Genomic DNA, 25,878 nt, shown 5'->3' on the forward strand with positions numbered 1-25,878 from the left:
GCCTTTATCATGTTGAGGAAAGTTCCTTCTATGCTTACTTTCTGGAGGGTTTTTATCATAAATGGGTGTTGAATTTTGTCAAAAGCTTTCTCTGCATCAATTGAGATGATTGTATATGGTTTTTCTCCTTCAATTTGTTAATATGGTGTATCACATTGATTGATTTGCGTATACTGAAGAATCCTTGCATTCCTGGGATAAACCCCACTTGATCATGGTGGATGATCCTTTAAGGTGCTGTTGGATTCTGTTTGCTAGTATTTTGTTGAGGATTTTTGAATCTATGTTCAGCAGTGACATTGGCCTGTAGTTTTCTTTCTTTGTGACATCTTTGTCTGGTTTTGGTATCAGGGTGATGGTGGCCTCGTAGAATGAGTTTGGGAGTGTTCCTCCCTCTGCTATATTTTGGAAGAGCTTGAGAAGGGTAGGTGTTATCTCTTCTTTAAATGTTTGATAGAATTCGCCTGTGAAGCCATCTGGTCCTGGGCTTTCGTTTGTTGCAAGATTTTTAATCACAGTTTCAATTTCAGTGCTTGTGATTGGTCTGTTCATATTTTCTATTTCTTCCTGATTCAGTCTTGGCAGGTTGTGCATTTCTAACCATTTGTCCATTTCTTCCAGGTTGTCCATTTTATTGGCATAAAGTTGCTTGTAGTAATCTCTCATGATCCTTTGTATTTCTGCAGTGTCAGTTGTTAATTCTTTTTCATTTCTAATTCTATTGATTTGAGTCTTCTCCCTTTTTTTCTTGATGAGTCTGGCTAATGGTTTATCAGTTTTGTTTATCTTCTGAAAGAACCAGCTTTTAGATTTATTGATCTTTGCTATTGTTTCCTTCATTTCTTTTTCATTTATTTCTGATCTGATCTTTATGATTTCTTTCCTTCTGCTAACTTTGGGTTTTTTGTTCTTCTTTCTCTAATTGCTTTAGGTGTAAGGTTAGGTTGTTTGAGATGTTTCTTGTTTCTTAAGGTAGGATTGCATTGCTATAAACGTCCCTCTTAAAACTGCTTTTGCTGCATCCCATAGGTTGTGGGTTGTCGTGTTTTCATTGTCATTTGTTTCTAGGTATTTTTTGATTTCCTCTTTGATTTCTTCAGTGATCTCTTGGTTATTAAGTAGTATATTGTTTAGCCTTTCTGTGTTTGTATTTTTTACATATTTTATCCTGTAATCGATATCTACTCTCATAGCGTTGTGGTCAGAAAAGATACTTGATATGATTTCAATTTTCTTAAATTTACCAAGGCTTGATTTGTGACCCAAGATATGATCTATCCTGGAGAATGTTCCATGAGCCCTTGAGAAGAATGTGTATTCTGTTGTTTTTGGATGGAATGTCCTGTAAATATCAATTAAGTACATCTTCTTTAATGTATCATTTAAAGCTTATATTTCCTTATTTATTTTCATTTTGGAGGATCTGTCCATTGGTGAAAGTGGGGTGCTAAAGTCCCCTATTATGAATGTGTTACTGTCAATTTCCCCTTTTTATGGCTGTTACTATTTGCCTTATGTATTGAGATGCTCCTATGTTGGGTGCATAAATATTTACAATTGTTATATTTTCTCCTTGGATCGATCCCTTGATCATTATGTAGTGTCCTTCTTTGTCTCTTCTAATGTTCTTTATTTTAAAATCTATTTTGTCTGATATGAGAATTGCTACTCCAGCTTTCTTTTGATTTCCATTTGCATGGAATATCTTTTTCCATCCCCTCACTTTCAGTCTGTATGTATCCGTAGGTCTGAAGTGCGTCTCGTTTAGACAGCATATATACGGGTCTTGTTTTTGTATCCATTCAGACAGTCTATGTCTTTTGGTTGGAGCATTTAAACCATTTACATTTAAGGTAATTATCGATATGTATGTTCCTATTCCCATTTACTTAATTGTTTTGGGTTTGTTATTGTAGGTCTTTTCCTTCTCTTGTGTTTCTTGCCTAGAGAAGATCCTTTAGCATTTGTTGTAAAGCTGGTTTGGTGGTGCTGAACTCTCTCAGCTTTTGCTTGTCTGTAAAGGTTTTAATTTCTCTATCAAATCTGAATGAGATCCTTGCTGGGTAGAGTAATCTTGGTTGCAGGTTTTTCTCCTTCATCACTTTACATATGTCCTGCCAGTCCCTTCTGGCTTGCAGAGTTTCTGCTGAAAGATCAGCTGTTTACCTTATGGGGATTCCCTTGTGTGTTATTTGTTGTTTTTCCCTTGCTGCTTTTAATATGTTTTCTTTGTATTTAATTTTTGACAGTTTGATTAATATGTGTCTTGGCATGTTTGTCCTTGGATGTATCCTGTATGGGACTCTCTGTGCTTCCTGGATTTGATTAACTATTTCCTTTCCCATATTAGGGATGTTTTCAACTATAATCTCTTCACTATTTTCTCAGTCCCTTTCTTTTTCTCTTCTTCTTCTGGGACCCCTATAATTTGAATGTTGTGCGTTTAATGTTGTCCCAGAGGTGTCTGAGACTGTCCTCAGTTCTTTTCATTCTTTTTTCTTTATTCTGCTCTGCAGGAGTTATTTCCACTATTTTATCTTCCAGGTCACTTATCCGTTCTTCTGCCTCAGTTATTCTGCTATTGTTTCCTTCTAGAGAATTTTTCATTTCATTTATTGTGCTGTTCATCATTGTTTGTTTGCTCTTTAGTTCTTCTAGGTCCTTGTTAAACGTTTCTTATATTTTCTCTATTCTATTTCCAAGATTTTGGATCATCTTTACTATCATTATTCTGAATTCTTTTTCAGGTAGACTGCCTATTTCCTCTTCATTTGTTAGGTCTGGTGGGTTTTCACCTTGCTCCTTCATCTGCTCTGTGTTTATCTGTCTTCTCATTTTGCTTAACTTACTGTGTTTGGGGTCTCCTTTTTGCAGGCTGCATGTTCGTAGTTCCCGTTGTTTTTGGTATCTGTCCTCAGTGGCTAAGGTTGGTTCAGCGGGTTTTGTAGGCTTCCTGGTGGAGGGGACTAGTGCCTATGTTCTGGTGGATGAGGCTGGATCTTGTCTTTCTCGTGGGCAGGTCAGTGTCTGGTGGTGTGTTTTGTGGTGTCTGTGGCCTTATTATGATTTTAGGCAGCCTCTGTGCTAATGGGTGGGGTTGTGTTTCTGTCTTGCTAGTTGTTTGGCATAGGGTGTCCAGCACTGTAGCTTGCTGGTCGTTGAGTGAAGCTGGGTCTTGGCATTGAGATGGAGATCTCTGGGAGATTTTCACCTTTTGGTATTACGTGGAGCTGGGAAGTCTCTTGTGGACCAGTGTCCTGAAGTTGGCTCTCCCACCTCAGAGGCACAGCACTGACTCCTGGATGGAGCACCAAGAGCCTTTCAACCACACAACTCAGAATAAAAGGGAGAAAATGTAAAAAGAAAGAAAGAAAGAGGATAAAATAAAGTAAAATAAAGTTATTAAAATAAAAAATAAATAATTATTAAGAAAAAAATTTTAAAAAGTAAAAAAACCAAAGAACGGACAGACAGAACCCTAGGACAAATGGTAAAAGCAAAGCTATACAGACAAAATCTCACACAGAAGCATACACATACACACTCACAGAAAGGAAAAGGGGAAAAAATAATAAATCTTGCTCTCAAAGTCCACCTCCTCAATTTGGGATGATTCGTTATCTATTCATGTATTCCACAGATGCAGAGTACGTCAAGTTGATTGTGGACCTTTAATCCGCTGCTTCTGAGGCTGCTGGGAGAAATTTTCTTTTCTCTTCTTTGTTCGCACAGCTCCCTGCGTTCAGCTTTGTATTTGACCCTGCCTCTGCGTGTAGGTCGCCTGAGGGCGTCTGTTCTTTGCTCAAACGGGGTTAAAGGAGCTGCTGATTCGGGGGCTCTGGCTCACTCAGGCCGGGGGGAGGGAGGGGCATGGAGTGCGGGGCGAGCCTGTGGCGGCAGAGGCTGTTGTGACGTTGCACCAGCTTGAGGCGCGCTGTGCGTTCTCCCGGGGAAGTTGTCCCTGGATCCTGGGACCCCGGCAGTGGTGGGCTGCACAGGCTCTCGGGAGGGGAGGTTTGGATAGTGACCTGTGCTTGCTCACAGGCTTCTTGGTGGCAGTAGCAGCAGCCTTAGCGTCTCATGCCCGTCTCTGGGGTCCGCGCTTTTAGCCGCAGCTCGCGCCCGTCTCTGGAGCTCCTTTTAGTGGCGCTCTTAATCCCCTCTCCTCGCGCATCTGGAAACAAAGAGGCCAGAAAAAGTCTCTTACCTCTTCGGCAGGTCCAGACTTTTTCCTGGACTCCGTCCTGGCTAGCCGTGGCGCACTAACCACTTCAGGCTGTGTTCACGCCACCAACTCCAGTCCTCTCCCTGTGCTCCGGCCGAAGCCCGAGCCTCAGCTCCCAGCCCCGCACACCCCGGCGGGTGAGCAGACAAGCCTGTCAGGCTGGTGAGTGCCGGTCGGCACCGATCCTCTGTGCGGGAATCTCTCCATTTTGCCCCCTGCACCCCTGTTGCTGTGCTTGCCTCCGCGGTGCCGAAGCTTCCCCCTCCGCCACCCGCAGTCTCTGCCCGCGAAGGGGCTTCCTAGTGTGCGGAAACCTTTCCTCCTTCACAGCTCCCTCCCACTGGCACAGGTCCCGTCCGTATTCTTTTGTCTCTGTTTATTCTTTTTTCTTTTGCCCTACCCAGGTACGTGGGGAGTTTCTTGCCTTTTGGGAGGTCTGAGGTCTTCTGCCAGCGTTCAGTAGGTGTTCTGTAGGAGTTGTTCCGCATGTAGATGTATTTTTGATGTATCTGTGGGGAGGAAGGTGATCTCTGCTTGTTACTCTTCCGCCATCTTGAAGGTCCTCCCCATTTATTCTTAAGGGTATATTTTTTCCTTAGGAATTTTTTTTAAGTACTCATGCTTCTAGTATATAGCCTATAGATGGTATCAACTAATATCTAAATCGTCAGTAAATATCTTAGTAGGGGATGAGTCTTTTTATGAAAGTGTCCAAAGAAAATCCTATTCAACTTTGCAGTTTTGCTTTGAAAGACGCTACATAGCTAACAAAGCATTTTTCTAAATATGTCTCAGTCTTAGAAGATAGCAAAAATCAATGCATACTTTTAAGGGAATTTGTTCTTGTGCTGTTCTCTGCCTTCAGGGATTGGAAGAAAAAGTCCATTTATCTGAACTGAGTGTATTAGATCATTGCTTAAAATAAATTCTGATAGCTAACTTCCTCCTGTGGCTATTTTAAGCAAATCTCTCTTTGGCCATATTCCATGCTTGAAATGTGCTAATATTTAATAAAATAAATGTTTGTGAAATATTGCTTTCCCATATTATGTTATTGAAATAAATGGTCATTTGAACACATTATAAAATTAGGGTCTGTACTAGAGATTTTCTGCCTAACTGATTTTTCTTTATCTTTGTAAAATGAACCATTCATAAAGGGATTATGCATGTAAAGGTAAGAATTTATGTTTATGTAGGTATCCACCTTTAAAATTGATATAAATCACACCAGTGCTAAAAGGTACTTACTCCACAGTAGCAAGTAAGTGTCAAGATGTAGTAGTTTAGCAGTGTTTAGACCTACGTGGTTTGCGTTGGCTCAGTGCCCCTCCGCAAAAATCCAGACTGCTCTGTGGAAGAAACCACACGTGTTGGGACTCTGGGGCTGAAGGATGTCCATTGTATTCTTTAGAGTTAAAGCAATCTACAACACATAATTGAGTTATGAGTGACTGGTTGGGAATTTTTTCCTCTGGGAAATTAAAAAAAAATTCTATAGAGGGTATTTGAAGTATCAAAATTTAGGATATATGTTTATTTGAAGTGCCTGTTGAAAAACAGCCATTGCCATTTCATATTTGTCACAAGCCTTTAGAGTGGAATCACCAGAAGTAATAGCAAAATCGTTTACAAAAGTATTTTCATAATAAATATTTAATAATATCCTTGTTATTATCTTTACTCTGTTCAGACTAGATTTTTGAGTCTTCTGCAATGAATGGGGCAGGTATATGATCAATAAACTTTGATGAGTAAATGGCTGTAGAGGGAGAAAGTCAAAATTAGACCTTTCAGGGCATTTCTTCCATCTAGAAAGTAAAAATTAAGTAGACTGAATTTTTTTTTTTAACTCTCTGAGATTTTGATGAGAGGTAATATTCTGATCTTTTAAAAAAAAATTATTTCTACAGGGACTTAATAGACCTAAGGGCAAGTATAAGCATCGCCAGGGATGTGATGCCTCAATTTTTAAGTAGGCTTTTTCTAGAGTTGTTCCCTAAGGCCTCTCTTTAGTTCAGGTACCCTGTGGATTCCTCTCTGGGACAGGTTTGGGACAGATAACGCACATTGATTCAACATGCCATTCCCGCAACACTAGATCAAAATGGAGTAATCAGATGCAGACATAAGTGATCCCATTCCAAGGACAAAGATGTGGAACTGTATTTAACCACTCCCAACAGTTTTGTTGTAGGTTGAGTTCCCCCAGAGGCCAGCTATGATATGAAGATTAGCTTATAGGATATTTGTAAGGGAGTGTTCTTGGGATCAACACTTGTGAGGGCATCACTAAGGAAGTAGCGTTAGACAAGGGGAGAACCAAGCTGTGACGCAGTCCCAACAAAAGCCTCAGCCAATAGGCCATGCTGAGAAGGTGGCAAGCCCTTCAATATTTTTCTCTAGTATAAATGATAATGCCATTATTCATGTGGGTTTATCTTGTGAAAGAGAATCTCCTTTTTCTCCCCATCTCATCCATTCACCATGACCATCGTATTATCTCTTAGAAAACAAAAATCTGATCATATTTCTTCCCTGTTTACACGCTTCTGGGAGTTCTTGATTTCCAAGGAACTTGAATAAACTTCAAGGCCCTTGCCACCCATTTCTGCTCTGTTTCCAGTATTGACTTCTAAGGCCCTTCCTACCCATTTCTTCTCTGTTTCCAGTCTCATTTTTATCCACTCTTCCTCGTTCCCTCACTAGTACTTTACTTTCTGCTTTCCTTTTTCTCTCTTTCTTTTACTCTAACTGCCATGTTACAAAATGAATAGCTTTCAAGTTTTGTGCTTTTGCTACAACTTTGTGAAATTGACATTCACTTTCTTGCTCATCTCACTCTTTGTTTTTGAAGGCACTTACCTAATACTGCTCTTTTACCTCAGGAGACATAACTCTTCTTTGTGTTTACTAGAGCATTTTATATACTTATACCAGTGTCAGATGTCCTATCCGATAGAACTGTTATTATCCATTTGTGTAAATATATGACCCTCTTAATTGTATACTCCTTGAATAGGGGAACTATTTTTTCTACACTTCTGATTCTCCTTTAGTACATACTACAGTGTCTTACACATAAAGGATACTAAATAATGTTCATTTTGTTTTTTGAGTTGGTAATTTTGTTATCTTTTCTTCTCTTGAGTGTGAGACCAATATACTACTCTTTAATCAATTAGTGTGCTGTCAGCTTAAAAGACATCTTACTTGGGCTGGTAAAAAATAAGGAAATTTGTTATATTATAGAATAAGAATAATGTACAGAGTTTGAGTGGCTATGTAAATGGTAATATCATCTACTTAACAATGTTGTGAATAATCCAGTTCTTTCTGTCTCTTCTGTCTGCCATTGTTGGTGTTGGCATTATCCTTAGGTTGGTAGCAAAGTGGCTATAACAGTTTCATGAGTCACATTCAGACAAGGAAATGTAAAGGAATAAAAGACCATTACTCACTATGTCTCATCCTTAGGAGCAAGGAAACCTTTTTTTTTCCTTGCGGTATGTGGGCGTCTCACTGTTGTGGCCTCTCCCGTTGCAGAGCACAGGCTCTGGACACTCAGGCTCAGCGGCCATGGCTCACGGGCCCAGCTGCTCCACGGCATGTGGGATCTTCCCGGACTGGGGCACGAACCCATGTCCCTTGCATCGGCAGGCGGACTCTCAACCACTGCGCCACCAGAGAAGCCCACCAAGGAAACCTTTTAAAGAACTCTCCCTCACATCTCATTGGCCAGGAACATGTCAATTCCAATTCTTAAGCTTACTTGAAAGAGTGATGGGGAAACTATGATTTGCATATATGAATCAACTGCTTTAGGTGGAAGAAGTGTTCAGGAATCAATCACGTTGATCACTACACTTAAAGAGAGGGAGTAGAAAACAAGTTTTCTGAAAAAAAATAATTTGCTTAGGGGACTTTTTTTTCTAATTAATGTAGATTTCTTGAAGCAATCATAAAAGGTTTCTCAGACAATCAGAAAGAAGAGTGTATATTTTCTCTCCAGAGAAAATTATAAAGATTAGCTAGTTCTACAAGGAAATTTTCTGGAAGGATTTATTTTTCTTTCAGGAGATATCTTGGAAAGCATTCATTGCAAGTAAAAATCCTTGAAATAATTTTTCTCCACACTGCATTGTAAAGATTGAAAAATCTGCTAACATGTACAAATACTTCTCTTGCTTATGTAAGAGTTCATTTGCCTCTATAAAACTTCTCTATGATTATTTAATCTAAGTTTTGTAAAATCTAATCTGCTGCAGATTTCTTCACATTTGCTGATACTCTGTCAGTTTTCTCCCTTCAGTATTGTTAACTGTTGTTGAGGGTGACATCGTCAGGAGGGAATACATTACAACTTAACTCAGAGAATTAAAGACTACATCATTATTCTGTAGTACTAGTTTTTAGCATTATCCACTAAATATTTAATGTACAGAGAACATATTTTTAAAAAATCAAATAACTAAATATGACAAGTGTCACTGAAAGTATTTTGTAGCAAAATTATGTCTAGAATAATGCTGCTTTGATTGATTTGGTTTTGTCAGTCTCTGGGATTGAAATTTATTGTATGTGTTTGTAGAAGTAAAACTTGGAATACTTTTTAGTAACTGAACTTTGAATAATTTTCTTTATTTTGTCCTACTTTAGTCAGGGTTTTTTGTTTGTTTATTATTTTCATAGAAAAAATTGAGTATCTACTCTTGGTGCTAAGAACGTCTAACAGAATATAAAACTCAGGTCTTGTCATTGCTCATGCCCTACTTAGGAAGATAAGACATAACACAGTTAAAATAAGACAAGTCAGAAAAATTTTAAATGTCCAAAATAATGAGACAGATCACATAGGAATTCAGGGAGGGTGAAAAAAGATCACATGTTGTGCATGGGATTTGAATTAGTCCAAAATGGATGAGTAAATGTAAATTATTGTTAACACTTTAATTGAATAGTTTGTATTTGGACCGCAAGGTTTATTATTTCCTTGTCCAGCTAGGATGGGGGAAAACATGTTGGAGAAATAGAGTAGAAGAGTCATTTCTCCCCTCCATGTGTAAATTTCTCATAGTTTACGTTAAAGAAACTAGGTTTCCCTGCCCTTAACGTACCCCATCTCTAGAATCAGAGGAATTTTAGTAGTCCTTGAAAAATGTGGTCAACTGTAGACATTTATATCCATTTATCATTAATTTATAAGTCATGCATGAGAAACCTGTTCAGTGTAGACATCATAATAATGAAAGTGTTTGACACTTGTACAATATGGTTTAAGGACCTATGGTTTCTAAACAAATTATCCTAAACTACATGGCATCTGTCACTGACTACAAGTGAACTTTCTCCACCTCAGCTGGCCTTAAGTAGTCCTAGCAATAATTCATGTAAAATCCAGAGCCCTCTCTATGTAAACTTTAGGAGTAGTATATACAAGCTGAAAGCCTCTCCCTCTCTCCTTCTCTCCCTTTTTTTCAATGGAGTCATGGTTGACAGTAAAAAAAAAAATGTCCAATCCTTTCTGGTTATGCTACTTAGTTGGCTTCTTGAGTTAATGAATTGTTGGGATCCTTCCATCTGAAAATGTTACTCATTTTGGACGCAGTTCAAACCATGCTTAAGTTGAGTGAGTCTCTAAACCAGGATGTAAGCAAACAGGTCACAAAGGGAATGATTTATTAAGCTAAGTACTGCTTTTGTATCTATTAATGAAGCATTTGTTTCTTGGTTTTCTTTCTTCTGTCTTCTCTTGTTTTTCAAGTGGGTTATAGAGACAGATGAGTAGACCAGTGAGAAATAAACTTATTCTGAGACTACAGTTGTTATTTATTTTACCTACTAATCCAGCAGCAACCATTATGTCAACTCATGGGGTATAATAATAAACAACTTATTTTACCTCCCACAGTCCCTTTCAATCTGCTCTGTGGGACTGGGTCTTCTCCCTGGACCTGTCTGATGACTCCAGCAGACCCCATGGCTTTCAAGGTCACTCTTAGAGAGTACAGACAGTTGTTTTCCAGCAATTAAAAGGTCCAGTCTAATGTAACAGAGTGTCCAACCTCATTTAAAATTGAACCTTCGCTCGCTCTACCCGTCCCCATTTGGGCACGCCATGGGAGGGAGGGCAGGTTCCTGAGAAGGGAGTTGTTCAGAGGCTTCTTCTCTCCTGACCCTGACTGCATTCCTCTTCTTCTCTAAGCTGTTACAGTCAGTGTCTGACCCTATGGTGTCGTATGAGGAGAAGAGAAGAGGAGAGGGGTTCAGGAAAATGTCTTTTGCCATTGTCAGAGGGACCTCACTTGTCCACTTTCTGGTCTTGTCAGACGTTTAAAGAAGGGTGACTTTTCTTTCATTGGCCCCTCTGTGAGTTTCTGGAATTTCCTCTTTCTGGACTTCTTTCCCTTGCAATTTTCTGGATAAGCGTGACTGCATTTCTCCTCTGACTGGTGTGTCCTCATTCTTTATCTGAGACAGGTTGCAGTTCCACCAGGTGTTAACTTCTGAAGTCTTTTCGCTCAGCCTTCTTGAACAGGACCTAAGGTGACCTCACGCCATCAAATTTTTGCATGACCATGTCTCCCGTCTGTTCCATAGGAAGCTGTCTTGTGTACTTTCCTGGCACACTCTAGAAGTTCAGGTTGATATCAGTACAGCCACTGAGCCTGGCCTCTGTGTCCACTGAAACCTGTCAGTCTCTCTCACCCTTTAGACATTTGTCCACAATGTCCCACAAATGGCATGTTCAACAGTAAGTGCTTCTCGAGGTCCCATCAAAGCCCCTTCCCTGGCACCTGCTTCTCACCCTGGGGCTTGTAAGACACATGACACAACAGTCTCAGACAAAATATCCTTCTCAAGGGAAAGGAAAAAACTTTGTAAGTTCCAGTGTCCAACTATCGTATGGCTTGAACATAGGTGAAATCATCTAAATGATTCTTGGCCACCTACTTTAAAGATTTTTGCATCCTCAGCTAGCATCTCATTTTAAATTTTTTCTCAGCTAAAATTTCTTTTTTTAACATCTTGCTTTACTATCTAAGCCATAAAATGAGCTCTCAAAAGAATTTTGCTTTACTTCCAAATATAACAGGCAAGCTCATTGTATATCATTCCTGATGTATACACGCTAGAATCATAGGAGTAACCAAATGGGGAATGTCAGTATCCTTATTAGTATTATTTGCATTTTGGATATTAATAGCCTTATTCAAAACATTTGCTGTTTTACATCTTGTTTCCCATGTTTTTCAATAGTATTATTTCTGTTGGGTTCTAGCAAAGCTAAGCCGTAACCGAGAATCTAATAAACGAGAATGTAGGACATGCAGTGATCCATTTTTAAATAATCTAACAATTAGTCTCCAGATAGTTTACTTTCATTTTGAGACAATACTTATCTTTTTTATTTTCATTTAATTAAAAATATTTTCTCTTGAAACTGATATGTGTGAAAAGTAAATGTTTTACATAAAATGTTCAAAGAATTGTCATTTAACTAAACAAAGGTGAAGATTATTAACCGGGCCCCAACAAAAACATATTAGCTAAATTTACAGCGTTGAAGGCAAAAGCAGTATAATACTTAAAATTTTTATGCTTAATGTAATTGACGTTTGTTTTTAAGGTAAAAAGCACTAAATATGTTTCTGGCAGAAAACAAGGACGTTTTCCCATGGGTTTTAAACTGAGAAAGCAATGTATCAAAGCAATATAAATGTATAGCCTACCTAAAAGAGAACTCCATGTTTTTATGGAATAACTTGAGAGAATTTCATTTCACCTTGCTAATAAAATTTAGGTCCTCACATTTAAGAACTTTAATTCTTTTGTTTATTAACCAAAAACCAGTCAGAACTATTTAAAAGGAAACATTGGTAAACTTAAAACACTTAAAAGCTAGAACTCAGACACTCTTAAGAAGATTGACTTTCTTTTTGAGCAGACTGTCACATTTATAAACATGGAATGACTCTATTAACGTTTTTTTTTCCTTCTTCCCAGCAATTGTAATGTAATTTCGTATTATTTTTCTCCTTATTTAACATGAAAATGAGGTACGTAATTATAAAAATTAGTCAGTTTACTTGAAATTCATCAAAATGTTCTCCTATTTTAATCATTGTTATTAGAAAAATCACTAATCGAAAAGAGTTTATAATTTTAACTATAATAATTTTCAGTGGCATATTTAAACACCCTTTTTTTGTGTAGCATGAAAAGGACTTTGTTATTTCCCTTTCCTTAAGGAAGTCTAAAACGAGGGTTTTCATACACGGGGATCCTGTACTTGCTTGCTCTATATTGAGTATAAGCAGAAATGCTTTTATAAATCAGAATGACCTTCGGACCCTAGTTCATTAACTCACTTCACTGCTGCATAAGACGTTCTCATCTAACGCGTGACCCTGGAAGCCTATTATTTAGGCGAAAAGACTGAGAATAAATAAATTCTCATTTGAAATCAAGTCATGGTTGACAAAAGAAAATTGCCACTCTTTATTCTTAGTTAATACTTGAAATAAAGAAAATATAAACCCTTGGAAACCCTGTGGACTCCCCAATAAATTAAGTTTTGGTATAAGGCACCCTGCTTAGTTCACGGTGATTAATCTGCTCCTATTGCCTGCGGAGCACATGCTGTCTAGTAATCACAGAGGTGAAACAATTGCCTCGTTCATGGATGGGCGGGCTCCCCCGCCCGGGTGCTGATGTGCAGGTCCCATCTGGTCACTGTAATGGACTGTCAGGATGTTGTCAGACTGCTCAGACTTCTGCCGGAACTCGACAAGGACTCTGTCTCTGTCTCCAGTTTTAAAGGAAACTTTGCAGATCACTTTTCAATAATTTCCGAGTACTTTTTATGTATGTGGGCTGTGCCAGGTGCTAAAGAGGGTAGGAAGAAAACATAAGGTCCCTTGTCACTTAGTTTTAATGAGTCATATACTTCTCCGCTTTAATGAGTCATATACTTCCTGTAAGAAGAGAAGGGAGACTGTGACTTGTATTCCTCACAAAATTTTGAAATTTATCCACAAGTGTAATTGCACCACAAGTTCAAAATCACCAACCCATTTGTGGATTTCTTAAATTTTGTTCTAATTTGTATGCTACAGTAGCATTTTTCTCATTTTCATGCAGTATATTTATTGAGCTCCTGCCATTCCAGGCAGAACAAACTCATTCTGGGGCTAATGCTAAGATGATATTTGGCAGTGCAACATTCGCTGCTAACAAGTGGTGCAGTAGAGACTCGAACCCACGTCTTCCAATTCCACTGCAGTTCATTGCTCTTTATGCCAGGAAAAGGTCCCAAACTAAATCTACTTGCAAAAAGAAGGGGGCAGATGGATGTGGTAGACGCGAGTGTCCTGGAATTCGGAGCTGGTTGACGGAGGAAAGCCAAATGTCAAAGAGGCTTTGGGCTGAGTCCTAAAACAGGAAAGGGAGAGACAGTTCTCACCCAAGACTTCATGAATGAAGCTATGTGGGCGATTAGACGCAAACCTTGAGAATTGAAACTTCCCTTCGGTAACAGTCTCTACCCCAGCCGCCTTCAGTTTTCCGTACTTTACTGCTGGCTCTCCTGTCCTTTTTTCCCAGTACTTCGGTCTTTGAGCTCAGATCTCCTACCTCTCTCTGTCCTTGGAACTGAGACTCGAGTAGTCACTGCTCCCTTTGTTGTTTAAATCCTTGTATCATATGGCATCTAGAGCAGCATTTTCCCAACCTTTTTACAACCAGTCAAAAACTTGAATCCTGTTCGTTGACAGAGATGGCCACTTGCATTTTTAAGGCTGTGAGTTTTTGTCTTTACTTAGGTTTTATGAACAAGTTGTAACTTCCTCTTGTGTATTCCATTCAGTTGTCTTGGCATCTCTGAATTAGGCCAAAGGGCATTTGACTGACCTTGCACTTGCTAACTTGAGTCAATTAAATTGCTTTTCCAAAGATGAAACAAAGAGCAGATATAATTAGAATTTCCTTAGGATGTTGTTATAAGGCCTTATCATTATTTGAATGTTTCTGTAACTTGCCTAAGATTAAATAATTAAAAATAAAGTGCCTGCCATTTCACGTTATGAAATGATAACTGTTAATGAATTATATAACTTATAAATGAAACAGTAATTGTTAGAGACATTGCAGCATTTTACTGTGAGTTCCTCCTGCCTATTTGTCTTCAAAGTGAAGTAAATATGCTTTAAAAAACAAATCATTTTGGATTTTGGATAGAGATAAGCAAATAAAATCAATATAAGATAACTAGATCATAGGTTGTACTTTTAAATGCATACAGCTCCTGCTATCGTTTCATAAGGAAATTAATATTAAATCTCTTTTGAAAAATGTGCTTAAAATTTAACTTTATAGCATATAAGCCTATGTAAAGTGACAGTGAAGACAATGTTTATTTCATCAGAGTGATCTCTTTTCATACTAGTAATCTACATTCTATAACTCTGAAGGAAACAGATACGTACATATTTTTACTCATTCTTTTTTTAAAAATATGTAACCCTTCATGAATTTGCATGTCATCCTTGTGTAGGGGCCAGGCTAATCTTCTCTATGTCATTTCAATTTTAGTATACGTGCTGCCAAAGTGAGCACTACATATATATTATTAGAGGTTAGTATTTGATCCTTCCAAGTGTAACAGGCAAAAATTAATTTTTTGGAAATGATCAATTTCAATTATGAAATACTATGAAAACAACATAAACATACTAACATGATTAAGTCAGTAAATTGCTGAATATGGAAACTGACTTATCAGACATACTTGTTTTAAAACTTTAACCCATAAATTATCATCTTCAAGTGGAGACATTTTGTAAACTTACTTACTTCTCTTCTTTCCCATGCAGTTTTCTGTTACCAACTTGATCTCTAAGATTAGCACTCAAATTAAAACCAATTTGCAGCCCCTAATTATTTTGTAGTGGATCAATTAGTGGTTACACAGTAGATAACTATGTTGAGAGAAATTCTTGGGCTTATCAGGGTCCACTGAAAGGATCTGTTTGATTTCTGATGTCTGTCCTACATGTGGGTGGAGAGAGCAGCTTTGTACATATTTGATATCCTTGATGTCTGGGCTGCAAAGTCCTGAAGACTACTCCCACCAAAATGATAGCTTAAAAGCTGTATCTGGTACATCATACAATGTTAAGAACCAGCATTCTGTGGGAATATTTTAGGACAATTAAAATATGGCAGTTATGCAAGTAGCACCTCTGCTTCTGGTATGCCTCTCTTTGATAAGTGAAAGAAAAATGTCTGTGGGTAACTTTCTAAAGAAGTAATACAGCTGCATCAAGTTTTAGAAATAGTGGTATGTGTTTTGCTTGTCTTGCTTAATGGAACTTTTAATATGGCATGATGCTGTGTGTTCAAAGCACCAAAGTGCGAGAAAATGTGTATGTCATCTTACTTTTGACAAATTCAGCAAGCAAAGAGAGTAGTAATAATCACTACCTCAAAACTTTCCCATTACCTAATTAATGATCAAGAGGGCCTTTTATAGATATTGTGGACTTTGTATTTTTAAGTGTGGGGTGTGATTTCTGTGTGAGAGTGAGGCAATCTCAAAGTGTACTACCTGGGCTACTGAAATAATTTCAAGATCTCAGGTACCTCTTGGGCTTTTGTGTAAACGATGCTGAAACTTGATACTATATATGAAATACTCTATACCCAATCAGAGTTAATATCTCTCTCTCCCTCTATGTATCTGTCTATCTCTCTTTGTTTCTCACTCTTTTTCCCCTCTGTATCCATCTACACATGTACACACGGTTTGACTAGAAATATACGGAAGTGGTGGAATGCTTTTATACAGATAGATAAAGACAGAGATATATATGTCACATTATATATGTCACTTCAAAAGATTATTGAAAAACAAATATGTTACTTGAACATATTTCTGCCAATCCTATGTAAGTATAAGAGTGTGTGGAAATCTTGGTTGTTTTTTGTTTTGCTTTATTTTTAGATTGAGTTATGTGAAATTTTATCTCTTCACATTGTTTACCAAAAGGGATCAAAAGGAATATTTTTTAAAAAAACCCTTATTCTAGTGACTAGAATGGGCAAGTAAAAGAAAATCTCACCATAAATCATAATTAAAATGATAGCTTTTTAAATATTGGCACAACTACAATGATTTTTATTTTTTTTTCCTTTTAAGTAAATGTTTACAGTCTGGAAGACAATCAGATGTCTCCTACATTGTTATTATTATGATAATTCTATTTGTGATTCCTAAATTCTTGACAGCACTGTGTCAAAATAAGCCAGTATGTAGCCTCAATAACTTTATTTTTAAGGCTTAAATGTTTCCTTAAGAAGTAAAATTGTCTTTGTGATACTATCTTAGAATTCCCATGCTATAACAATAATGATCCAAGGATAATTTTTGTTTTTAACAGGTTTTAGACTTTATGGGATTGAAGGTGAATGATGAAAAGTGAGATAACATTTTGGGGAAAAAAATCTGCTTTGTAAACAGACATTAGAAGATATATTTAAATTGGTTTTTGGAGTCCAACAAATTCTCAGTGCTTGAATATCTTCGTATAACATTTACCCACTAATCAAAAACCCAATTGTTGGAAGCTTGTCCTTTTAGTTTTATGGCTTCATTTACTAGGATGACACAATTTAATTTACAGTTGTATGACTTAAAATTAATAACTGAAAATGTACAACAAAACCATTAAAACATCTTTTAGAAATTTGTATCCCTTTGCAAAGAGAAAAAAGAATCTGCAATTACGATTTTAGTATCAAGTCTTTAAGACAAAATTAGAGTTGAAACTATTAAGCTAAGCTAAACTGTTACATTAGAGTTGAAACTATTAAAAGCAAGTAATTTAAAACAATGGCTAGTGGCTCTATCCTTTTTGCTCTCTTCTTATAGTGTTTATATCTCCTATGGAAGTGCATGTATCCTATCTGTTTACAGAACTGTCTTCCTGACTCACATCTTAGCACCTCAGTGCCACACCTTGCCAGGTATACAGAAGCCCTTTCATAATTATGTGTCTAATGGACAAATGGTTAATGAACAGTAACTACTCTGTGCTAACCTTGGAACTTCCATTTAGGTTTCAAAAATGATAAAGAAGATTGCTTCCACATTTTGTCAATCTTTAAATAACTCCCTCCGTTTTGAAGCTCCTATAAATACATTCAAAATTAATTTTAGAAACATCATTCGTCTCATAATTTACTTCAACTCAAATCACCCAATACACTGGTTAAAGGTAAAAGAATAGAACCCAGTGATATTCTTTTTCCTTTTTAAGTCACACTTCATGTGAAAGAGTCCTGTATTTCCCTTTCTTTCTTTTTTTGTATAGTACTAATACCAGTGAAATATTCAGGTCTGAACAAATCTACAAATATTTATTCTAAATTTATTTCTGAAATGTGACTAAATCTGACCATAGTATAAAACAGAAAAGAACAAGATCTGACATATTGAAAGGATTCAAAGAAATATTAATCTAGACTTGAGATCAAATAAAATGAACTAGTGACTAAACCAGTTGACACATCATGGACATGCTTTCTGTGTACCATTTATTTTCATTCCAATGATACAAAGTTATCCTTTGTAAAATCACTGTAATATTCAAGAATCAGCAAGTATAGAGTTGCAGTTTTGCAAGATGAAAGAATTCTTGAGATTGGTTGCACAAAATGAATATACTTAACAAAACTGTAATGGCTAAGATGGTACATTTTATGTTATGGATGTTTTACCACAATGAAAAATAATAAAAAAAAGAATCAGCAAGAAAAAAGTGAGAGGATACCTTGAGTTCATAAGTTCAAATATGAAGCAAAGTTTTCATAAATTCAGGATGTTATTTTTAAGGGGCAAAAAAGAACACTCAATTCAGTATTTTTGCTACCAGTGATTAAAAACAAAAACAAAACAAAACAAAACAAAAAACAAACAAAGAACAAAAAAACAAAACAAAAACAAACAAAAAAATGTGAAGAAACTGTCAAATTTCCTGACAGCTACGGTGTTTTATTTTTGCTATTCATATATTCATTTATTTAGGACTTCATGATTCCAGGTCGATGACCGACTATCATTTGGCCTGTGCATGGCCCATTTTGATTTATTTACTAACTTACATTACTTAGTTGTTTTTAATTATGTAGTAAACACTTGAAAATGCACCATCCAGAACAAAAGCTAAAATCTGTTAAATAACCTGTTTATTACCGCCAGTATAATCTTTTTATCAGTCTTGGGTAACCATCTTTCTGAGTCCTATATTCATCACTCTGTTGCTTTTCTTTTTACATATTTATTGTATCTACATATATACCTAAAAAGTGTCTTTTATCTTAGTTGTTTTAAACATTATTCTGTGGAGATCATGCTGTTTGTCATTTGGGGGAATATACTTTTTTCACCTAATAATGAATTGCTAAGGTCCATTCATATTGCTCTTCATTGCTGTAGTCCATTCATGTTTTATTGCTGGCTACTATTCAAAATTATGTGAAAGTATAATTGCAGTGATTTAAAGCATTCTTTATAAATAGCCTCTTTAGGTCTTCATTGTGAACCACATCCAGGTTAGCTGGTCACCTGAGCCTGCTGTTGGCGCTCAACGACCCTATCTATGTACACCCTTTGATTGTAATTTGTAGTTGTTAAAATGTGCTCTAAATGAACAACCTTACTTCATTTAAAAATCTCAGTAATTTAATCGTATTTGTCTGTTCAGAGACTGTAAGTGCTAGTCTATGTTCTTCTTTATTCAGAGACAATAAAACCCTAAAATTTCACTGAGGATAATATCATATAAACATTAGTGACTTCTAAATCATTTGTTCATTCCAGGTTTAACAAGTCTCTTTCAGTGTATTCCCTCAGGATATTTTCCTTTTTCCCCACCTATTAAAATATTTTCTGCTAACATTGGTGAGAAACATAATAAAGGTTTGTCAGGAACTCTTGGAACATATAAGCTACTAAGAGCTTGACTTTCTTGTTTCTTCTTGTCTATAGCTTAACAAAGAGCATTTTTTTCTGTAAGCTAAAGGAGTAATGCAACTGTTTGGGGCCTTATTCTGAAAAACTTCCTGGAAGAATTTCTAAAATTTGTTAAAAAACAAAAAACTATTTGTGATAAGTTCAAGACTGATAAAGCATGATTAAAAGTGACCAATCAAGGAGCCTTCTGCCTTTGTCCTTAATGTATTTGCCCAAATGATATTTATTATGTAGTGGTTGAGACCCTCCCAGTTCAAGGGGCAGACTTTGGGTCATATTTTGGCTCTGTTGTGAACCAGCTTCATGGCCCTTGACTTGTTTAATGACTGTATGAAGAAATTTTCTGACCTGAAAACGGGGAGAGTAAGTACAGCTATCTCATAGGGTCGTTATGAGATTGAAATAAGATAATGCTTATTGTCTTAATGTTTAACTAAATGACAGGTGCATCTCAGCTCTATCTGTGTTAAATATTGTCAACAAGTCCACACTGGTCTTTGACTTGGAGTGATAATTTATGCTTGTGACAAAGAGCTGTTTCTCACACCTCATTGCGTGTGTTTATAATGCACTACCAGTCCGAGAAAACACAGAAAAACAGGGTAAAAAGAATCTCTTACCTAAGCAAATGCTAACCTGAAATTCCGTTGACGTCACAATAGGAAGTTATGGCCTACTCAACATGATTTATCTATTATTAAATACATTTTAAAAGAAATTAGAAGATTAACAAGTGGATGATTCTGCCCAGTGTTTTCTTATAATCTTTTTAGGGTGGCTTTGGAAAATATTTAAATCTCAAAATTCCTACATCCTATCTAACAGCATGCTTTTGTCTTGATAGCCACTCTTTAATTTCACACACTCACTTTCCTAATTAGAATTGTGTAGTGTTTTAGATATTCAGATTCTAACACACCTTGAAATGTTTTACAGATTTATTGGCCTGCTGCAAAGGAACGGGTGGAATTGTGTAAATTAGCTGGGAAAGATGCCAATGTAAGTATGAGACTTTAAAGAACATCTTTGTTAAACTGGTGCTGATATGATAACAAATATTTATATTGGGTTTTATTGAATTAATGGCATTAGAATATTATTTTTAAGACTACACTAATATTCTGTGTAAAGATTAATATGGTATAAAATGTTTCTACCTTGCCAAAAGGAATGACATTGTTCTCAGAAATTTAGAAATACTACCCTTTCCAAAGTGTTAATTCTGACTGTATTTTCTTCACAAAAAAAATCTCAGAAATACATTTGAAATATTTAAAAATAAACCATCAGAAAATACTGTATTTCTAGGGTTGTGTGTTTTTCATCTAATGCATATATTTTGTGAATGTACACAAAATCATCAGTGGTTTTAGCATTACAAACACACACTTGACATCTTAAGTTAATTTGGGGTGAAATTAAACTTACAACATCTACAAGAATTCTTGCAAAAGTAGACATTATAGAGCTATTAAGAAAGATTGGTTGAAAATGAATAATACAACATTCTGGAATAAGAACTAGAAATAATTTACTCCAAAATTTATGTAAGAGTAACTATAGGAAATAACTTATAAAGGATAAATAGTGGGGTCCTAGTATAAACTTCTAGTTTAAGCTCCCTTAAGGACCAGAGAAACCCCTTTGACAGGTATAACTGCCCTCATCATCTTTGGGGTGTCTTGTCTGGATTGCTTTTGCACTGTCCAAGCTGTCTTACATGCTTCCCCAAATTGTGTTGCCTTTTTTTTTATCTCCAGCAATGCTGTGGCTCTAACTGCCTCTTCTCATCTGAATGTTCTGATTCAGGCCAGATGCTCTGTGTTCTGCCCTGACTTCTTGCCCTGTAATGATAGGGAGAATTGCTCTTCTTTGGCGAAAGAAATCACATCCTGAATGTAACTCAAGATGAAAAAGTTGTAACGTTGGGCAAAAGCATGGACATCATGAGGCTTCCTTTGCAGTATCCTGGAATGTTTCCTCTAACCACTATAACCCAGGAGTATTAAACTGAGCAGTGCCCTCATATTTAATAACAGCAAACAGTATGTGTTGTATGAAAGCATAATTATATTTAACAATTCTCACTTTATTATTTGTGATAAAGGTAAAGCAACACGACGTATGTTGCCTAATGAACTTAAGGGGAAGCTTAGAAGACTTTATTCACTCATTTGTTCATTCATTTATCCAACAAATATTTATTAAGAGCCTAAATATGTGCATTAATAGTGTATGAAAGCACTCATGGATCTTTTAATCTAATGAGGGATATAGATATTACACAAATGATTCCTTATATGTAGCCACTGTACAGTTGGCCACAGGTTCTAAGTCTATAAATTCAACCAACCGTGCATCAAAAATATTCCAAAAATTCCAGAAAGTTCAAAAAGCAAACTTGAATTTATTGCTTACTGGCAACTATTTACATAGTGTTTACATTGTATTTACAATTGTTTACATAGCATTTACATTGTATTAAGTATTGTAAGTAATCTAGAGATAAAGTATATGGGAGGCTGTGTGTTTGCCATTTTATATAAGGGACTTGAGCATGCTCAGATTTTGATAAATGTCAATGTCCTGGAACCAATCCACCGAGGATACTGAAGGATGACTGTCCTGCAAAACAAAATAATCAAAACAAAGTAAAAGAAAAAACTTTTGGTTATGCCTCATTCTGTATTCAGTTAGTGTTAAATGTGACTTTTGGGGCACATTTATGTTAGCAGAAATATATCAGAGAGTGTGTGCTTCAAATGCAACAGGAAAAAGTTTTTACATTTATTTTGCTAGAAATGAAAGAGTGTAAACTAATGTAGAATATATTCTTCCTTTCATGTCTCTAATCTCTCCACCCTGTTCAATGTCAGATGCCCTGTGAGCAGGTGCCCCAGTCTGCAAAAGCAACAGTACTTTTTTGAACTCATGGGAAAGAAAGATGCTTTGGTTGTGATTTTTCAAATTTACGTTGTTGCATAGCAGTAGAAGCATGTCATAAACAGTGTGAACACTTTTGTGTTTCATCAGTATTGAGTGTAGGATAAGGAGGCAAGTAGGAAAAGGGTGTTTTAAATCTACTCCAACAGAGTAGTGTCAATTTTCCCATGGAACAGGTGAAGGATAAGCACTCAAGGTTAATCAGTGAAGTTTTAATTGTGACAGTTTTCTCATTTCAGTATGTTCACTAATTCCAGTTGTAGAGTAACTCGGTTGCCCCTCTTATCAAGCTAAAACAAAGGGTGATAAACTTTCTTGAAGGTGGTATCCTAGAGAGTACATAAGACCCAGTATATGGAACCTATTCTTCCAATTCAATTGTATTTGAGAGCTTGTAGTCACCTCTGACTTTAAGTACACTTTAAAGTACACTGTGTACTTTAAGTACACTGTTAACCTAGGATTAGAGATTTAGGGAGCTTCTCTCTTTTTACTGAAGTCTATAAAGTTTGCTGTTGAATTATGTAGGTGTAATGCAAGTCTTTGTTTCCTTCTTTTCAATTTGCCCCTTTAAAATAATACTGTATTTTAGAGTTACTAAGAATAGCTAACATTTTTATAGCACTTACCATGTTCCAGGAACTGCTTTCAAAGCTTTATACCTATAATCTCGTTTAATCCTTACAACAATACGGTATGTTAGATTTTATTTTTATTCCTCATTTTCCAGATGAGAAGACTGAGGCCAGAACGTTTAAATGACTTGCCCAATATTACATACCTAGTAAATATTGAATTGAATCCAGAAGGCTTGCCCCACCATCTATGCTCTTATAATACACTATAATCTACACATCAAGGTCTGAGTTCTATGTGTAAGGTCTACAAACTGTATCCCTCAAATCATTTCTCTCTTCACGATAACCATAATGCAGATCCTCATTTTACAGCATTACATAGATTTTGGCCAACAGAAAACTGAGGCAAGTGTGTGGTTTTATTAACATCTTTTATTGCCTTTGGCATTACTCCCTCTCCTCCCTTCTCTCTAGTAATTTTTACCTACTTCCCAAGAGTGTGTTTTGAATTAACAAGTGTTTGGAAAGACCGTCCCTTTACACAAAGGTACTATATAACTGAAAAATAGTGAATTATTTACCATAATGAAAGTTAGCTCATTGGCGTGGGAAGGGAGTGGAAGGAGAGGAAACAAAAGAGAGCTATTCCACTTTCTTGAGCACAGTCCCCAGTTTAATCCAAGGAAGGGAAGAGGTGACAGGAAGCTGTTTGGTTGCATTTTGTGTCTGCTTCACATATTATTCAAAAGAAAGTCACTAAAGAAATGTCTGGTCCTGCTATAAAAGAGTGGGGTAAACTGCTCAGTCCAGGCAAAAGAATGCATGGGGTGTGGGCAGCCTGAGTCGTCGGCCTAACTGTAGAGGCGCACAACCTTGTCAATGGAGACATTACATAGGGTTAAGGGGTCTTCCATCTCTAAAGTTTTCTGATTACATTCTTTTTTTCTTTTTTCTTTTTTAAGAACATCTAAAGTAAAACAAAGTGTTCATTGTAGAAAGTTTGCAAATTATATAGAATTCATCTGTAAATAGTTCTTCCCCCATGAATATTACCCAGAGATAGCTGGTGGCATTTTGATGTTTATTCTTCTATCTTATCTATTTACTATTTTTCAGAATGAAATCATTGTATACATAGTCCCTTAAAACATTTTTTTTTCACTTCGCAGACTGCCATGAGCATTTTCCCATGTCATTAAATTCCTTTTTTATAACACTACTTTTAATAGCTGCACTGCATTCCTTTATATATTATTTCATCAATCCCCTATTGTTAGAGTTTTGGTAGATATCCAGTTTTTACTATTGTGAATGATGCTGCAGATGAAAAGCCTTATATATAAATATTGTGAACATCTTAGGTTACTGAGTACAATTACTGGTCAAAGGATATAAAATCTTTTATATACATTGTAAAATGGCCCTCCAGAAAGTTTATGCTTCTTATGCTTTATCCAGCAGTGCATGCTCTTAAGAGGGTATATTTCCCCATACCCTTGCTAATGTTGGATACAACATATAGTTAATGTTTAATACTAATACATTAATGAATGAAATAAATATATTTAATTTTTGCCAACAAAAAGAAAATTATTTTTGTTGTTTTAGCTTGACATTCTTTTTTTTTTTTTTTTCGGTACGCGGGCCTCTCACTGTTGTGGCCTCTCCCGTTGCGGAGCACAGGCTCTGGACGCACAGGCCCAGCGGCCATGGCTCACGGGCTCAGCCGCTCCGCGGCATGTGGGATCTTCTGGGACTGGGGCACGAACCCGTGTCCCCTGCATCGGCAGGCGGACTCTCAACCACTGCGCCACCAGGGAAGCCCAAGCTTGACATTCTTTAATTACTATAAATGCTAAATATTTTATGTAGTTGTAAAATTAGGATTTATATTCATATATTATTATTTTCTGATCCACTCACATAAAAAATATTCTTTCCTAGTTATCCTACTTGATATATAGATTTTTATAGGCATATCTCTCAATTTTTTTTCCTTTAAAATGTTTTTCTTTGCCCTTCTACCTCAACTGGTTTTGCTCTGTAGAAATCCTCCCCTGTGAGATGTTTCATTTTTAAGAGAGAAATGGGATATTTGGATTTTCATATACTTATTTTGAAGCATTGACAACTTATTAAAATATTTTCAACATTGTAAGACCTAAACAGATATCTTTGCAGACTGAACTCTATCAGAAGTCTGCTAGACAAACGTAAGATGTAGCACAATGATAGGCATGTGGCGAATGATCACAAAATATTTGAGGATCACAATATTCTGCAAAATATGCTAAACACAAAAACAGACCACATTCTTTTTTTTTTTGAATCTATCAATCTTTTTCTTTTTTTTAGATGTTGGGGTAGGAGTTTATTAATTAATTAATTTTTGCTGTGTTGGGTCTTCGTTTCTGCGCGAGGGCTTTCTCTAGTTGTGGCGAGCGGAGGCCACTCTTCATCGCGGTGCGCGGGCCTCTCACTATCGTGGCCTCTCCCGTTGTGGAGCACAGGCTCCGGACGCACAGGCTTAGCAGTTGTGGCTCAGGGGCCCAGCCGCTCTGCGGCATGTGGGATCTTCCCGGACCAGGGCTCGAACCCATGTCCCCTGTATCGGCAGGCGGACTCAACCACTGTGCCACCAGCGAAGCCCAGACCACATTCTTAATCGTAAGTGTCTTTTCATATATAACCTAAATAAATTAAAATTAGTGATTATAAGTCAGTTATCAGAAATACATATAAAGCTGTATTGGATTTAACTGGACTATATGTAACGTTAGAGAATTACAAGTAGTTCTGTTTTGCTAATATTTTTCTAGGTATTAGGGGGAAACAAAAATTCTAAGTGTTGATATATAAACTAATATTTACTTGTCTTTTCTCTAAGTATTGTTTCATATTTGTTTTATTTATTTAATTGTATATCTCTTTAGATATATGTAAGGATGTGGATGAGAGGTAAAAATTGAAAAAAATAATCTTACTTGAGAGAATTAGAAAGTTGATACTTGTTTTTAGTTCTCTCTCTCTTTCTTCTAGTGGAGAGTTAGGGAGGTGGGAAGCGTGGGGAAGGAAGGAGAAATTCAGTTCTTTTCCCA

At 36.6% G+C, this 25,878-nt stretch overlaps 1 protein-coding gene and 1 non-coding gene across 2 annotated transcripts in view; one reads left to right on the top strand and one right to left on the bottom strand.

Moving 5' to 3' along the window:
- Positions 1 to 25,878, top strand: part of SEMA3D (semaphorin 3D) — a 135,306-nt gene that overhangs the window by 30,905 nt on the left and 78,523 nt on the right. Inside the window, exon 4 of the mRNA XM_060156160.1 lies at positions 20,196 to 20,258. Coding sequence (XP_060012143.1) covers positions 20,196 to 20,258 — 63 coding nt within the window. The remainder of the gene's footprint in view (positions 1 to 20,195; positions 20,259 to 25,878) is intronic.
- On the bottom strand, positions 14,736 to 14,842 carry LOC132525012 (U6 spliceosomal RNA). Its single transcript, XR_009542147.1, has one exon. It is a non-coding gene; the product is annotated as a U6 spliceosomal RNA (small nuclear RNA).

Source organism: Lagenorhynchus albirostris, chromosome 8 (assembly GCF_949774975.1).
Source record: "Lagenorhynchus albirostris chromosome 8, mLagAlb1.1, whole genome shotgun sequence".
Classification (NCBI taxonomy): Eukaryota; Metazoa; Chordata; class Mammalia; order Artiodactyla; family Delphinidae; genus Lagenorhynchus; species Lagenorhynchus albirostris.